The sequence below is a fragment of the Mastacembelus armatus genome, chromosome 12, assembly GCF_900324485.2.
Source record: "Mastacembelus armatus chromosome 12, fMasArm1.2, whole genome shotgun sequence".
NCBI lineage: Eukaryota > Metazoa > Chordata > Actinopteri > Synbranchiformes > Mastacembelidae > Mastacembelus > Mastacembelus armatus.
In genome coordinates, this window is record NC_046644.1 from 6,448,160 (window position 1) to 6,465,010 (window position 16,851).

Genomic DNA, 16,851 nt, shown 5'->3' on the forward strand with positions numbered 1-16,851 from the left:
CCAGTTTAGGGCGAACGGCGAGCTTGCACCTGTTAGCTGCCATTGCCACGATGTCAGGAAACTCTTGTAGGAGCTGAGTCATCGCCAGCAGCAGTGTAGGTTATTTGGCTAGCATGCTAGTAGCAGGCAACTGCACCAGCTCCTCGGTGGGGAGAGGGTGGAGGGTGGAGTGGGGAGCCTCCCGGTGAATGGTTGGGCAAGAAGGCAGAGTCGTCTTACTCCAGGTCCAAGGTCAGCTCCAGTACGGGTGGGAGCCTGGGCCAGAGATTTCCCTGGTGGGAGGGGACCAAGGGAATGGAGGGTAGAGCAGAGGGAGGAGGCATCTCCCACTGAAGGTGGGCAGAGATGAATTTTTCTTCAGTGCGTAGGCGCAAAGAAGGAATATGATCCATTAGCGATAGCCCAAGCTACATTTAGTTATTTAATTACACACTTGAATTGATTGCATGCTGAGAACTTGCTAAAGCTTGAGGCACATGCACGTGCACAATTTGTTTTCACACTGACAGACAGATTGAGCTGAGGGGTGAAAAGGGCTGAAGTTTTCTTGTTAGTCTATTTCACATTCAAATCTCTTGCAATCATGCATGTTTCACATGGCTGCTGTTGAAGCATTCTCTTCCTCCACCCTTCCCTTTCCTTTATCTGGCAACTCCCAGTCACGTTTCCACCACTGCCCTGCCTCAGCATTACCTTTGCTCTAAGGTGCTATAGTGACCTATATCACTCTGCACCAGTAAAACATGAGAGAGGAAAATTAACGCCAGGGGTCAAAGGGTAGGATTTAGAAATGTGCTAATCCTCATCAGTGTATGCTCATGTGTGTTTTGCTCTACTTTATCGCTCCCTCCCCTCTTTCCCCCTGTGGATTTAGTCCCCTTTGGCAGCTTGGAAAAGCAAACAGGGCATGTTATTGCTGCCAATATGCCTAACTCCCACTTCCTGGTTCTTTTTGACTGTCAGGGCTGTCCCTCCCTGCCACAATCACCAGAAATCAGAGCCTCTGTTAATAATTGCTATCACAACAAAGGCGTCCTAGTGGCACTGAGGCTTCCGCGCTGCAGTGTGTTTCCTGTTTCTGTTATTATTTCTGACATTATGGAGAGAGACAGCTGTGTGTCCCTGCATAATTGCTTTTATTGACAGTTTCTCCTCAGCCACGCAGTTTCTGCACTGGACAATCATTTGATTAAGTGTTAAAACTAAGTGGACATAGAGAGATGTGGGCTGCAGACTGGAAAAGATAAAGGGCTGATGTTGCTTGCTGCACTCCAGCTTCAGGGAGCCGTCACCTGGCAACCAGGAGATCACATTTCTGTTTCTAAGTTTGTGTGTGCATGTCTTAGCTGTTGCTTGTGTGTGTTGGGTGCACGCTGGTGTACGGGCGTTTCAGGCGATGTTAGAGGACAATGTTCTTTTTTCAACACTACAAAGCTTCGCACTCCAACAAACACCGCTCATGCCTGAGAAATGACAAGTGAAATCAACATCACCTGCACTTGGCCTCTCTCTTGCCACTCACACACACTCTCTCACCTTCTTTCCTGAACTGTTTCTGCAGGGCGGGTGTCTCTGGTACGAATCACGGCCCTGAGGCTGGAGGGTCTGCAGTTGGATGACCAGGGCATGTACAACTGTCGAATCCTCTTACTAGATAAACCAACAGATGAGCTGCGAAATGGCACCTGGACTCTGCTCTCTGTAACTGGTGAGGTTTATGGAGTGTGTGTCTGTGTGTGTGTGTCTGTGTGCATGTCTGTCTGCGTTCATCCCTTCATGGCTGTTTTTAAAGTGGATTATATTTAGGTTCAAAATACAAAATCGGCAATTAACATGCAAGGTGCAACCTGTTTGAATGTTAAATAACATTTGGTCCAGAAGGGCCGACCAGTGCCCATGTTTACTATGCAGGGTGCATTCCACAACATGAAATGAAACCCGGCCTCGGGTTGACTACTGAAGCTTAACACTTATTTGCTGCTAGTAATGTGTAATCAGGTTTGTAGTCTTGTTTACTTATTCTGTTATTAGATAGCTTCTAAATCAAATTTATTTCACCAATTTTATTTTATTTACACAAATCAATGTTTTTGTAATGATTTTTTTTTTTTTTTACTTTTTTAATTGCCTGCTTGTCAAACTCTGTAATTCTAATTTAAACTATGAGAGGTTTGACCTCTTGTTGAATTGGAAAAAAGTGGGGTATAGAAAACTAACTCCTATAAGCATCGAGTCGCCCCTCTGTTAAATACTGTTAGAAACCAGTCAGAAATGGTACCACATGACTGAACTTAAATTTGAGTCTTCCTCTCTATTTATGTCAAGAAATAAATTATAATGCTACTGAAGTTATTGTGCATAATTTTTTCATTTTGCAAAAGCGGTAAGCTTTTTTAATACAGACACTGTGGTGTCTGTAGTGGCAGTACTTCATATTGTCACATCTTGTTGTGATAATGGTGCACCTTTTAATGTGATTGCATTGCATTTGGGCTGCAAAGCAGTGAGTGTTAGAGTATGAAGTCTGTATGTGGTGAAGAGCTTACACAGCTTTTTAAAGGTTGCCCACTAAAGCATTGTAGCTGCGTGCTACACTGAGATTGTGCAGAATACTGTACCATCAGCACCATCATGTAGCCTGTGTCAAAAATATTCAATAAGAAAGCAATTGTATAACCACTGAGAAACAATAACCCTGTTTCCTAGAAATAAAGTGAAAGTGAAGTGATTCATGTGGCCAAGTATGGTGACCCATACTCGGAATTTTAACCCAATTCCAAGACCGACTCCCTATCCATTAGGCCATGACTGCCCCCCTGATATGACATTAATATAACACTTGATAGTTTTAGCAATTACATTGTGAGGACAAATGTATCCAGTGCCTGCATTATGTTCAGGGAAACATCGTTTTTGAATAAATGATGTGGTAAATGTGATGGTAATAGAAGCAGGTACCCTGATAATGTTAAACTGGTTGCTGAAGGAATCTGTGGGCTTTTTTACAACAATGACAACTTCTGGCAAAAATCAACATAGGCTACTTTACTTCGACTTATAAAAACACAAAGAGGGTCAATGTGTGTCAAGACAGCACAGTGAGCTAAAAAAGAGTCCCAGACTAACAGCTGAAGAATTGAAGGATTCATTGGTGCTGATAAACACCTCTATTCATGAGGCAATCATGTGCAAACCATTGATCAGGTTTTTCCTGTTAATATTTAGCATCTGGGAGAACTCAGTGTATGGTAAATTTTGGATTATACGTAAAAGTGGAAAGCTAGGCTAATTAACTTAGAAAGTAGAGGAAGAGCTTGGTAATAATTCTGTCAGTCCAGAATTGAAAACTTACAGTACATTTTTAAACTTAAAATCATCTTTTGATCGTTTGTTTTTTTTGTTTTTTTTTTTTAAGTAAAAATGTATTTCAGTTCCACTCAGTATAGACTGGTTTAGGCTTTAATAGCCTCTATTGGCAACAGAGATAATTATCGCCTTATTCAGAGTCCTTCATATTCTGTATAACACTGATTGACTGGCACTGTTATATACAATATACTGTAGAACACGTCTTTAAACTTTTGCAAAGGTTGTTAAAACAAGTTTTCCAGAAATAACTTTTTAAAGTAAATTGTTAACTTTTGACTCAAGTCACACAGATTTTAGAAAGAATCATCTCTGACTCTGAGTTGTAAACATACTTATTGATAGGTTTAAATAATACATCTGAATGTGAAATATGCATCATTATTTTTGTGCTTTGAAGTTTAACTGTATTCGGTGAAAACCTTTGCTACAGTATGACTCTACGTGTTAACGTACGGAGCAAAGCATCAGTGCACCCTGCAGATCAAAGCAAAGAGAGACAGTTTCACTGAGCTGGTCCATGTAAGCACCAGGTTAACGAGGAGAATTATAATAGATTGTGACTATGCATTTGAGGCCGTGGACATATCTTCACTGACATGCCCTGCAGGTAGGCTCTTCATATTCTATTGTTTGAATCTCTGCAGCAACATGTGAGATTTTTAGTGGAACGAAAAGAACTCAGTGGATTTTACAACACAGTCCTGATTATAGGGATAAGAGTCCTGAGAAATTGCAATGAAGTGTTGACGTTGCAAGCGGTTGGTTTAGGCTTGCACACTTTAAGAGTCTTTCTGTTCTCTGGTGAGATCTAAAACTTAAACTGGCAACAAAATGTTTACGTTAACACATCTAAAAAGCAGTGTTTGTAACTGCCATTTTCACTTTGGGATGTGAAATAATAATGTAACTTGATGTCAGTAAACTGCACACAGGCTGCTCCTGATTACCAAACAACGCCAAGTTGCTGTCATGCTATATATAAACTGATAAAAGGGGACGACAGAAACAAAAGATTTATTGTCTGCTCTTTTTTCTTTACTCTTCTTTTTATTGCCGCAGCTTTGAAGCTGGTGTGGGTCCTGCTTTAGATTTTTGTTTTGCTGCAGACAAGTAGCATCTCTATCTGATGTTATTTGTCTACAAATGTTGTGTTTCCTCATATGCAGGTAAGATGTTCACTTCATCTTAATGTTTTGTGCCATAGCTCCACCCACTATCACGGATGCTCCGCCTCCTGTCATTGAGGCTCTGGTTGGAGGTCGTCTGTCTCTTGCCTGTGTTGCCAATGGCAACCCAACTCCAACCATCACCTGGCTACAAGATGGCAGTGTGGTTCAAAGAATAAGTGCTCAGGTATGTGTGGACTGACTATGCATGTTTTTTTTTGTTTTTTTTTAATGTCTCACTTCCTGTTTATTCAGCTGCTGTATCTTCTGTTTTCATTATATCTATCTGTTTACCTTTCTTCTGTATCAAAGCTCATTTAAGCATAAAATAGCTAGGCTAACTAGACAGTTCTTTTCTGTGTTGTGCAGATAAAATGAGAAGTAACACAATAAAGAAATTTACATAATAGTACACATTGCCGTATTTACTGTAAAAATACAGTACTTTAGCAGTTGTTTGCTCAAAATTATAAAAAGCCAGGAGGAAGTATTTCACTGTTTTTAGTAATTATAGAGCAGATTCATCCAGTCTCTTGTGTGTACAGACATTAAGGCAAGCAAAATAACCTGTGATTCAGATGAGAAAAGACAGATTACTCTGGTTGTTTAGGTACAATAAGGATGTGAGTCATATGAAATTGCAATAAAACATTGAATTTGCAGATGTTAGAAAAGCTCTCTATGTTCTCTGCTGAGATCTGAGACTTAAAGTGGCAGCAGAATGTTCATGCTAGCACATCTAAAGGGCAGCGTTGGTAAGTTTTAACTTGGCAGTAAAATGTCCACTCAGGTGGCAGTTTATTAGGTACACTTTGTTACAACGGTCTAATTCAACAGTCCTGCAATAAAGCCTCTTTCATAAAGGTGATCATGTTCAGCTTTTGTTCAGACTGTCTTGGAGAGTTGTTGGAATCTATGCGTGTATCTGTCTCTGTATATTTACCTGATGTATGATGCGTTGTTTGCATCCATCTACTCTCAGTTTGTCTGTCACATCATGTTTACCAGGAGGGCGTCTTATCTCTGCAAGCAGTGAGCATGCAGTCAGCAGGACAGTACACATGCCACGCCTCCAACTCCGAGGGAAATGTGACTCATGTGACAAGAGTGAAGATCAAAGGTCAGTTATAGCCTGACGGCCTGTCTGTCTGTCTGTCTCTCTGTCTGAGGGTCCCTTCAGTGTCTGTGATGTCTTTGTGCACAACTGGCCATTGTAATTTACATTTCTATTTCTCCCTCTTGCATCATATGACAGAGTGGTAACAGAAACTCCAACTGAATTGAGTTCTTACTCTGTGCCTATGTAGATAATAATTTGATATTATGATATGAGACAAGATACCATCAGGGATTTTGGAGTGTCGATTTATCGTGATAAACACTTGTGTTTTGCTTAATTTAAAGGCTCTGTGGCCTTGCAGATTTCAGAGCTTTTTAAGATGCTGTAGATGGGTGAAATGAGCAAATGTATGTTTGAACATTAAAATAAAATTAACATGATTCATTTTTTTCTAAGAATGTTCTTGTTGCATAAAAAGGGCAAGTGTCTCTTGAGGTATATGGTCAAAATATACAGTGAGATTTAATCTTTTCAGAGTTTCCATGTCCTAAAATACCCTTGATGTCACTGAAGTTTTCAGATTGCAGATGTACAAATCTTATAGTTAAAGGACAAATACATATGTAATGCAAATATGCCACTGTGTATCATTGGATTACACCGACACACCACTGCATAATACATTGTGGAATTTATTTCTGACTTATTCCTGTACTCCTACTCGTACTCCTACTGCTGATTTTTCTCCAGAGAACCAAGACTGTTCTGGAGCGTGGTGCATGGGGAAATATCTTCTTTTGACATAATGTCTCTTGGTTTTGCTTCATTTTGGAATATAACAGTGGCTGTGGGTACATTTTGAATAATGATCATCCTGAACACTCACTCCCCTAACATTGTTCAGGATTTCACTTTATCTGAGCTTTGGCTGTTTTTGTTTTTTTTTTTGTTTGTTTGTTTTTTTGGTTTTTTTTTCCTGCAGTGTTGCCACATGGAAAGATTACAGTAGACTAATAGCTGATCTGGATGAAGTCAGTAAAAGCCTTAAGTAAACCTCTAAACTGTCAGTAATGCATATATCCATCAAGCATTTCATGTCATAAACCTGTTCAGTAATGACTGCTGCAGAGATCATGTGGTTGTTTATACATGAGAGATGTGGTGTGTTAAGCCTCCTTTATTAGCTCTTTGCACAGATCACATGGTTCAGAGTATGACAGAGCGAAGAGATAAATGTGACATTTGAGCACCAGTCTGCACTAACTGAATATGATTAGTTTCCATTGGTATATTTGACAGCACAGTGTCTCTGGGATATCGTGATATTCCTGTTTTTTATCATGTTGAAAATGTTATGACAGTTTTCTCAGTTGCTTCAACAGCATCAACGAGAACTGTAATTCCTGTGTGCAATTCTCAAATCTCACAACAGTTTTACTTTTTCTGTTGCTTGATTCAGTTATACATTGATTACCAAAGTGGATGGGACTCATACAAGAGAACAAAATCCTTTAAGAATACATGGCTGACACCAGTGTGTTTAGGCAACAGGCCTTTGCACGCCTTTTGCAGGCCTATCCACACACCTACAATACGTTGTAGGTGTGTGGATAGAAGGTAGGCAAGACCTGAAACAGAGGGAGCCCTCTCAGTGCAGTGTGCAATAGTCTATTACAAAATTCTCCACAAATAGCACACATCTAAAGTACAACAAAATTACATGAAGTTACTCCTGAATCCCTGACTAAGGGATTACATCAGTACCATCTGCTTTTAAGATGCATTCAAACTACCTGCTGTCTGGGCTCCAGCAGATCCATGTGACCCTGGTTAGGAATAAGTGGTTATAGATAATGGATGGATATAAAAAAAAAAAAGACAAGCAAGCAAAAAATATTAACAGGGAGACTGCAAGTGATTGACAACAAAATATTTCTTTTGTCATTACAAACATCAAGAAAATCTCAGATAGATAATCTGCCTATATTGTAGTCCCTTTGTGCACTGTGAATGTTTATTGTTGACTGTTGTAAATTGTACTGTTAGGGAAATGACTTTGCACTGAGTAGACATGCACAGTCCCTTGATTTCCGCCTCGTCTTCTTTCTATTCACACATGCAGCTTTATTTGTGTCAGGTCTTGTGTAACTTAAGGGCCGTAGCTGAAATGCGTTGGTGTCAGCCATGTAATCTTGAAGGCCTTTTATCTTCATACCTCCAGATTTAGAGTGTCTTGGGTTTTCTTCTCTTGTGTACAGTCATCTTGACCCTTTATTCTGAAGAGCCTTTGCTGCTGTAGAATGTGCTTAGTTTGGGCTCACCACGCAAGTATGCAGTCCAATTTGTAGTTTCTTTAAAATGGATTAGCTTGCTTTTCTAATGGTTTGTGTAGCTCTTTAGAATACATATTGTGTAATTCCACTCAGGAAATATTTTGCTTCCAACTTTAATAACCTCAAATATTTTCAGTAATTGAGCACTGTCACCAAATCGCCACATGAGAAAAACATTTTTCGTAGGTACCACAATTTCTGAATGAACCACACAAACATGAGAAGGCAACAGGTCTCTGATACAGAGACGAAGCCCTCTAAAAATACACAATATGTGACATATTTGATCCAACAGAGGCATGGAGAGGACAGCTGCATGCCACAATTTTTTTTATTTTCTGTTTCCAGTCTCTTGTAGCTCTATAGCAGCATTTAGAAGATACTGAAGGGTATAGAGTTGATGTATTTTAAATAGGGAGTAATGGGTATGGTGTGTGACATTAAACTAACCTGTGGCTCATGTTTGTAAGAATAGCTTTAGTCTTTCAAAATCTTTTGCAAATTTTTAATTGTCGCATTCACCAAAATGTGCACTCCCATTTAGTTCCTCATGGTTTAACTATTATAAACACTACTGCTAACAGTGTACTGGGATAAAGGTGGACACAACTAGTGAGAAAACTGTGATGCGATTGAGGCTGATGGTTTGTATAACTACTGGGTTGAGATATTTCACTTTATTATTGGGTTCCTGTGTTAAATTCTCTGTCATACTGACACTTCCTTAGACAGCAGTGATGGACAAATGTGTCATATCTGTGGCAGCGCTTGTTCATGAAATGTTTGACATGAGTTTAGGGCTGAAATGGTTAACGGGACAAATTCTAGTGTCATAATGATGTCGTGTCAGTCATAATTATAATTTAATGGGTGTTTTTCAGCCATTTTTGTAACATTTTAATTAGTTCAAACTGACGAAATAACCAACATATCAATCAATAATAATATGTTATAAAACTCTCTAAAGATCTTTTATGAAAAATATTTGACATGTTTCATAACCCGCTTTTCATTAGGTCCACCTGTCATTGTCATCCCTCCAAAAAGCACCACTCTCAACATGTCCCAGAATGCACTTCTTCACTGCCAGGCGGTGGCTGACCCCCCCAACATGACCTACGTGTGGATGAAAGGTGGAGAAAACGTCTATCACATAGAGTGAGTGGAAATCATTACCCTTGTGTTGTTTTGTGTAATATGTGCAATTTGTTTAATTTGAGCAGGTGTTTTCACATTTTAAAAAGATCAGTAAGATCAGTCAGATGAACTGAAAATACAAAGAAGTGCTCTGGTGAGTTCTCTATGACAAGTGTGCTCCTTTATGTCCACCGATGCTCAAATCTCCTTATTCGTCAATAGAAACAGAAATCTCCTTCCTCATAGGTCTTAGTTCTGGCCCATGGAGCTACAGTACATGAAAACCAGTCCCGGTGGACCAGACATATCCAGAAATGACATTGCTTAAAAGCTTTTCTGACATGTACTCGTGCTGGTCCACTGAATGGTTTGATGGCAAGTGTTGGCTTTTCCTCTAAAGCTGACATGGAGGAAATGGAGCGACTTTTAAAATAGTTTAGTCCCTTTGCTTCAGGTCCTGGACATGTGTTGCTATTTCCTGAATTAATCTCAACGTTTTAGTGACTGAGGCCAATTTGGAGAGCCAACTCCACATTAGATGAACGGCGATGTGAGAACACAAAATGCAATGCACTCATAAAAGTTAGAGTAATTTGAGTCAAAATCCATCAATTTTATATGTTATTATTACTCAATATTTTATTATGCACTCAAAACCCCTGCCCCTTAGGTATGAAAAAGTAAACTAAGGTCACTCTCAAGTGAAACTCTTCACACTGATGTTGCATTCTTTAAGTGTTGGAAGTCGCCCTATGCAGTTTACTTCTCAACTGTGCATTTTCTAACTAGCCGTGGCTTTCTCCAAAATAGCAACACTTAGCTAACAACCATAAAATCGGGATAATGCTACAGCAATCCCAAAAGAGGCTCGATGGGGAAATCCATACCACTCCATATGTTTTTGGTATTCACAAAGACAGAGTGGTGTTTCTGCCCACTGGGAGCCTATATGGTGATTCCCTCTTTGGTTTCCATAGTATGCAAATAAAGCCTTTAATTGGGCTGACCTGTATGAACAATAATTAATATATATTTTGCAGATATTTATTTTTTTCTTGGTTGAATATTGGCTCTGTGAACCATTTTAATAAACTCAAAAAAGTGTTTTAGGAGACCAGAACAAAAAGAGCATTAGTGCCTGTTAGTGATGCTTTGTTATCTGCCCAGGACAGCAAGGGCTGTACATTGGCAATATTCCTGAGAAGATAAAAGGTGATTTTTTTTGCTACCTTGGATGTGAAATTTAATTCAGTATTAAAAAAAAAAAAAAAAAAACACTTGAAGGTTTTGCCTTGGGCCTTGACATTTGTGTGCAAGAGATTTTAAGTTAGAGCACAGCTTCTGATTTTGGATTTTTTGCTGCAGTGTTTCAGGGCATGTGACAAGTGTTAGGATAAATAGCAGCGTATCCTATGGAAGTATATAGCTGTTATGAGATATCTATACCTGCTTATTCCTATTTAGGGTCACAGGGATCAGCTGGAGCCTATCCCAGGTCTCTTTGGGTGAAAGGTAGGGGTACACCCTGGACAGGTCACCAGTCCATCACTGGTGATCATAGTGAATGTAATTGTATATTGTGATATTTAGATACAATAGGCATGATTGAATAGTAATATAGTAGATTAGGCAAAGTACCTTCAGAAGAAATTAAAAAAAAAGAAAAAGAAAAACAATATATCTGTAGAATCACAGCCATGATAATATTCTTTGCAGGTTTGCTTATATTTTTTCTTTAAAAACCAAAATAATTTTCTTTTCTTTTACTTTCTTTTTATTTTTCATTCCAAGTTCATCTTGGCTCACTCTGAAAAAAATATATAGCTACAGTCCAATTCAGATGCACAGTCGTGATATCATTATTACTTCCATAATATCAGCCTGAGCCTGAAAAGGGTATTTTGCTGCACCTGTGGTCTTTCACAAACTATTTGGCTGTTAGTTTTTATCAATATTTACTGGTGTTGTTTTTGCTCCCTCATATATGTTTGATTCTTCCAGGAACAAAAAAAAAAATCAAATTTTCTGTTCATGTTATTTCAGTCACGTTCTATGATGCCCTGACACCACATAGATATGTATTGGAGCGGCAGTCAACAAGCACCAGGGGCTCTTTTCTTTCCATTACGTATGTGTACATATTTGATTGTTGAGATGCAGTGCATGGTGAGTAATTGCCCTCACTTCAAAATGCTGCCAGAGACAGTGATAAAAGATGGTCCCTCCACCCTTGCACCTCCTTCTTGCATCCCCAAAGGGAGAAGCTAGTATGCAAGTAAAGCAGGAACCATGTTAGTCAAATTGAATGCACTGAGAACAGGCCAGATTTCAGCTTGGCACTAAGATTTGAGTTTTATTGTAAAGAAAGTTATTTGACAGTTATTTGGATCAAAGTTATTTGACAGCACTAAAAGAAATTAGGTCGATTCTTAAAAACATACTCATTTTTGTGCCACTTAATTAAATTCTGTCAAACCTAATAACTGCGTGGTGTGTGTGTGTGTATATATATATATATATATATATATATATATATATAACCAGCGTTACTGCTATGACAAGCTGTTTTAAACTTTAAAACATGGACAGGATTTACATTTGAGATATCTGTAATGAATTTATGACTAGTCACAACTGCAAGATATCTGCAATGACATAGAGTCAAAAGCTGAATTACAGATACCGTATCTTTAATGGACTAGTCAGAACTAGTCCGTTTTAGCATTCATAACATATCTGCAATTATTGATCTACAATGCATTTTTGACAAGTCAGAACTTCAATTTCAGATATCTGCAATTGATTTGTGACTAGTAATATATTAGTCTTGAATATCCAAACAGATAATTCAGATAGCTTACATTACAAATATCTTTAATTGGAGTTATGACTACTCAAAAGTCCAAAGATATCTGTAATTCAACTTTTGACTAGTCAAAATGTAATTTTAGATATCTGGCGTTCACATTATGGATAGTCAAAATTCAATTGTAGATATCTTGAAGTAGTTTCCCCATTCAAGTCTATGAGCAATTCTTACTACTCATTGCAGATATCTTAAATAATGACTAGTCACAGTCATAATGCATATCTTAAATGTGAATCCTGTTGACCTATTTGATGTTAAAGCCGCTTGTCATAGGCAGCTGGTTTTTGACTTTAATTTCACCAAATGTCCATATAAATAAATGAATGCAGGCTTAATATGATCATCTCTGCCAAAAAGGCACAAAATACAACATAAAATGCGATGGAGAGAAGGGGGAAGCTTCAGCCATGTGACTTTAAAAGAAAAAAATGAAACTTGCCCTGTAAATGTGAAGCACTAGATGAGCTTTTCTGTAGAAGAGGTTTCACCATAGTGGTGTTCAGTGCCAGGGGAAAGGATCCGAGTGAGCGGGAACAGTTCATTATTGCCAGTACATCATTCACCAGATAATTGGACACTTGGTTAAAAATGGTGGCTGGGATAGGGTAAAGCTTGAGGAGGTGGAGGATTAATTTGCATTACTTCTGCTAAGCCTTTCTCTATCACATATATCATTCATATCATATCTTATTATTCATTACAGTTGCACTCAGGTTAATACTCAACCTGATTTTGATGAGGAAAAAAGTTGGAGAGAGGCTTTTTGGAGCTGATGCTGCTAACACCTGGGTGCAGTACAATAGTAGAATTATTCTGATTTATCTTTTGCTAATTTTGGGGAATAGGTACTTTTGTAATACCTGTGTGGAGAACTGAGAACATCAAAAGAGACTTTCTGTTTAATTTCTTTCCATTTACGCTCAACTTTCCTGCAGTTTTTAAAGCTGAGGATGACTTCAGCTTTAAGATGGTTTTAGGTTTTATTTTACTTTGGCTGGAACAGTACTGTGCATGTAAGTTTTATTTTGGAAAGTGCACTTCATTCATACTTGGTCATGAAAGCATTCAGTGTTTCACATGCATAGCTACTCAACATGTTCTGGCTTATGCTGCTTGTCAAGCTCTTCTCTGCAGGTTGTGACCGGAAATTTCACAACCCTTTGTTTTTTCAGACAGTACAGATCTCTATTAAGTCTAAAGCCATTAAGTGTTTTGCAAGTGCTTAAAGTAAATTGATTAAAATGTTTAAATTACATTTTAAAGACAGGATTCTGATGTGATAAAATGCTACATAATCCCAACCTTTGTACCAAGAATAATGTTAATGAGGGATACCTGGTCATTTTCTTTTTAAATGTAATATATTTGACAGGTATAAATACACAGTTATTTGTTTGGACATGTTAAATTTGTAGTAACATGTTCACACAGAAAGTTAACTTCATTTGGGACTCTCCTGTTAACTAAATAATCAGTTATATATTATCATCACTATTGTTAGTAATTTAAGGATTATTATACCTGAACCTGAATGAATTGATATTTGCCACACAGAACCCCTGCTGACCAATCCTAATAATTATAAAGCTGCCATAATGTTTAGTGCTGAAATGACTAGTCACATGCGTTTAGTGGACTGACTTGATTTTCAGTGTAAGTATTAAGAAGAAACAGAAAACCTTCTTGCTTTTAAAAGTAGGTATTTGCAGATTTTGTTTAATTAGATACTCAGTTGAAGATCTTTTTGATTTTATTTCGACAATTGGTCAGTCTCCTTTTGGCTGGCTGAGAAAACTGTCTGGCTCTGTAGCTACCGCATGTTTCATTTTCTCTACCAGCTGCCTGCTATTGTGTTTGCTGTTTGGTGCTGTGCAGGTATGGTACAGTGAGTTTATCACAGCTTGTTTGCTGGAAACAGCTGCAGCAGGCAGCTGCAAACAGTGATGATAAGAGCATACAGTACCATAAAACCACATCAGTGAGCTAGAAGAGTCTATAAAGCTCTGTAATTTTTGCATTTGTCACTGTCAGTGACCCTTTTTGTCAGGCATTTGATCTAAAAAAAAAATATATATATATATATATATATTGATCTAAAAAAAATTTTTGAGTGGAGCTTAAATAACAGCAACATTCAATCACACTGGTTCATGTCAGCATTAAGAGGAAAAACAGTGTAGTGATGGCAAACATTCAGGTCGCTTACAGTACAACAGTGCATGAGTCATCTCACCTATATGGTAATTAGCCCAAATGCAAATGTGTGACTGTGAGTAGGCCCACAGACACATATCATCAGTGTGCATATGCCTGTTTGTGATGTATTAGGGCCTGGCAGAGTGCTCAGGTTTTTTTTTCTCTGCTTTTTCCATACATGTAAGAATATATAAAATGAGTGGGCACTCTGTTTCCCACTATAACTGAAATTAAATGAATTTCCTTAACCTCCAACTGCACACAGCGGTGAATAACTTGTAAGAAAAAAAAGAACTCCTACACTGCTGAGTCTCTCGGAGCCTGTGTGACTCAGTGGGGATGGAAGAGATGAATTTCCTCTTGCTGTTATTCTGAAGTGGTTTGTTCTTTACGGATTGAAGAATTTGTGCATGTTTCCCTCGAGGTCTCTGAAGTCGCGAGTGAAGATCATTGTAGATGGAACTCTGCTCATCTCCAGTCTCATCCCAGAGGATTCTGGGAACTACACCTGCATGCCTACCAATGGCCTGCTGACCCCACCCACCGCCTCTGCCAACCTCACGGTGATGCGTAAGTTGTCAGACAGTTGTGTGTCAGTTGTGTGTCAGATTCAGTAGTGTATCCGCAATTGACATAATATATTTCTTTTCTCTTTAATATTGTAATTTGATAAGAATTTCAACACATTATGATTAAATAATTAACAATTTTGTGCTTTTATTTTATTAGCACTAGGATGTAATCTATGACATCATTTTGTCAAGTACGGTAGTACAGGTTATAATGAATTATACTGCAATCACATAGATCTAATCTCCCCATTGAAGCAATACCAGGCTGAAAAGCAGTGTTCGAAGGTTCAGGTGTGTTTTTCTGACCACAGTCTTAGGTGATGCCCTGTTGTACCAGTAACCACACTGGTTAGTGATGTCACATTGTATCGACACACTCAAAGTAAATTTCAGAGATTTTATTTTTATTTTACGCCTTTTTCCAGTTTTTCCTGTTCCTCGTAGTTTCCTACATACACATCCTGAGGATATTTTCAAGGCCCACACAGTTTGGTACTGATCAGAGATGTTTATAGTACAGTTCTAGTCTGATATGTCTGGGGTCTGGAGTTCGAGGCAATCTGAAATCACTACTGCAAGTCACTCTATATTCCAAGTGCATATTCTCCTTTTAAATTTTATCCAATGCAATCTCTAATGAGGGTTTACTGTATAATTTAATAACCGTTGTTATGATAGCTCTAAAACACCTAAAACTGTACTGTATATTTCACTTAAAGAGATGCTGCCATCAACTCAAGCATTGCAGCTCAGAGATCTCTAATACTTATCTGTGCTGTCACTAGAGCAATAAAAAAGATTCAGTTGTGTCGTGTCCCTCTGTGCTACCACAATGACTAACTTCTGTTGAATTCTGTCAACCTGCAGATAAATCTGGAGACTTAAATCAAAATATAGTTACTGTATGTGGCAGACTAGAGGCAGGGAGTGCAGAACTGTTATAAACATCTCTCAGCTTTTTGCAGAGCTGTGATATGGAGGACTATAAGTGGTAACGTTATCAACTTGGCATCATTGGACAGCTATCATGCACGCTCAGTAGTTTTCAGTTTAGCAACTAAACATGGGCCTGAAGTCTTTTATCTTTTTCCTCACATTCTTTACAGGATGCAGTTTTTCTTTTGAGACCAAGGGTTTTTAAAATCAGGGCATCCAAAAGTTACAGCTGTTGCATGGGATGCCTGTTGTTTTGGCTGGAGATGGGAGGGGGGGAAGTCAGGATGGAAGTACCCATACAATAATCAATAATCAGTACCATTTGTGTTTATAAGGGGAATAGAAAAAGTGCTAGTTGCTGCAGTTATTAAATCCCTGCTTGATATTTTTGAATTTTTCCTAAAAATAATTCAGCTTATAACCCATCATCAGCATATTTTGAAGATTGGTAGAAAGACTAATAACTAGCTGTTCTTGATTAGATATAAACTTGAAACTCAAAGATCTCATTCAAAATTGGAAGGTCTTACCATTATCTTTAGACTTTAGATTCTATATTCATGTCCTTTATTTAGGGATATAAACCCTCTCATATTTCCAAGGTGCATTTACAAGCCAGGTCAGATGCAGGGTTGAGACTTCTGCTTTTTACACACTATTACTGGCTCTGTGATTGAAGTATGATGGTGGTCTGCCAGGATTTCACCTCATCTGCAGAATTGGGTGACATCTGGGTGAAGGTTGAGCCATTCAAAGCCACAGCTCCAGCAGACATGTGCTATTCTCTGAATATAAACCATCCCATATCCCTTTATATGTCGGCTTTAGGTTTAGGTTGAGAAACAGACCTCTGGGGTTCTTTGATCGACCGTTTCACAAAGTAAATGTATTATCCTGCAAGTTATATATTAACTTTTTCCTTTCTGTGTTTATTATTTATTTTTTGTTAGTTTGACTTAATTTTACTACAACGGGGGGTAATATGTTCTCCTATTCTTTAATGTTGGTTTATAAAACACCTGTTCATCCACTGAGGATTAGTACAGTAGGATGTTCCATTCTCTTTGAATTTTAATAGTAAGCCTATTATCATGGATTTTTTTTCTTAAAGAAATTTCCACTTTATAGTGCAGTTGCTAAAATTTTCCTAGATAAAATCCTGAACAGTTAGACATGTAGACTTTTCCTCTGAACGTTTCACTTTTGCTTGTAG

The 16,851-nt window shown here is 38.2% G+C and overlaps 1 protein-coding gene across 1 annotated transcript in view; it reads left to right on the forward strand.

Moving 5' to 3' along the window:
• Nucleotides 1-16,851, forward strand: part of LOC113124610 (protein turtle homolog A-like) — a 39,505-nt gene that overhangs the window by 12,659 nt on the left and 9,995 nt on the right. Inside the window, exons 4-8 of the mRNA XM_026297630.1 lie at nt 1,562-1,708; nt 4,574-4,722; nt 5,544-5,655; nt 8,945-9,086; nt 14,555-14,700. Of these exons, the coding sequence (XP_026153415.1) occupies nt 1,562-1,708; nt 4,574-4,722; nt 5,544-5,655; nt 8,945-9,086; nt 14,555-14,700 (696 nt within the window). The remainder of the gene's footprint in view (nt 1-1,561; nt 1,709-4,573; nt 4,723-5,543; nt 5,656-8,944; nt 9,087-14,554; nt 14,701-16,851) is intronic.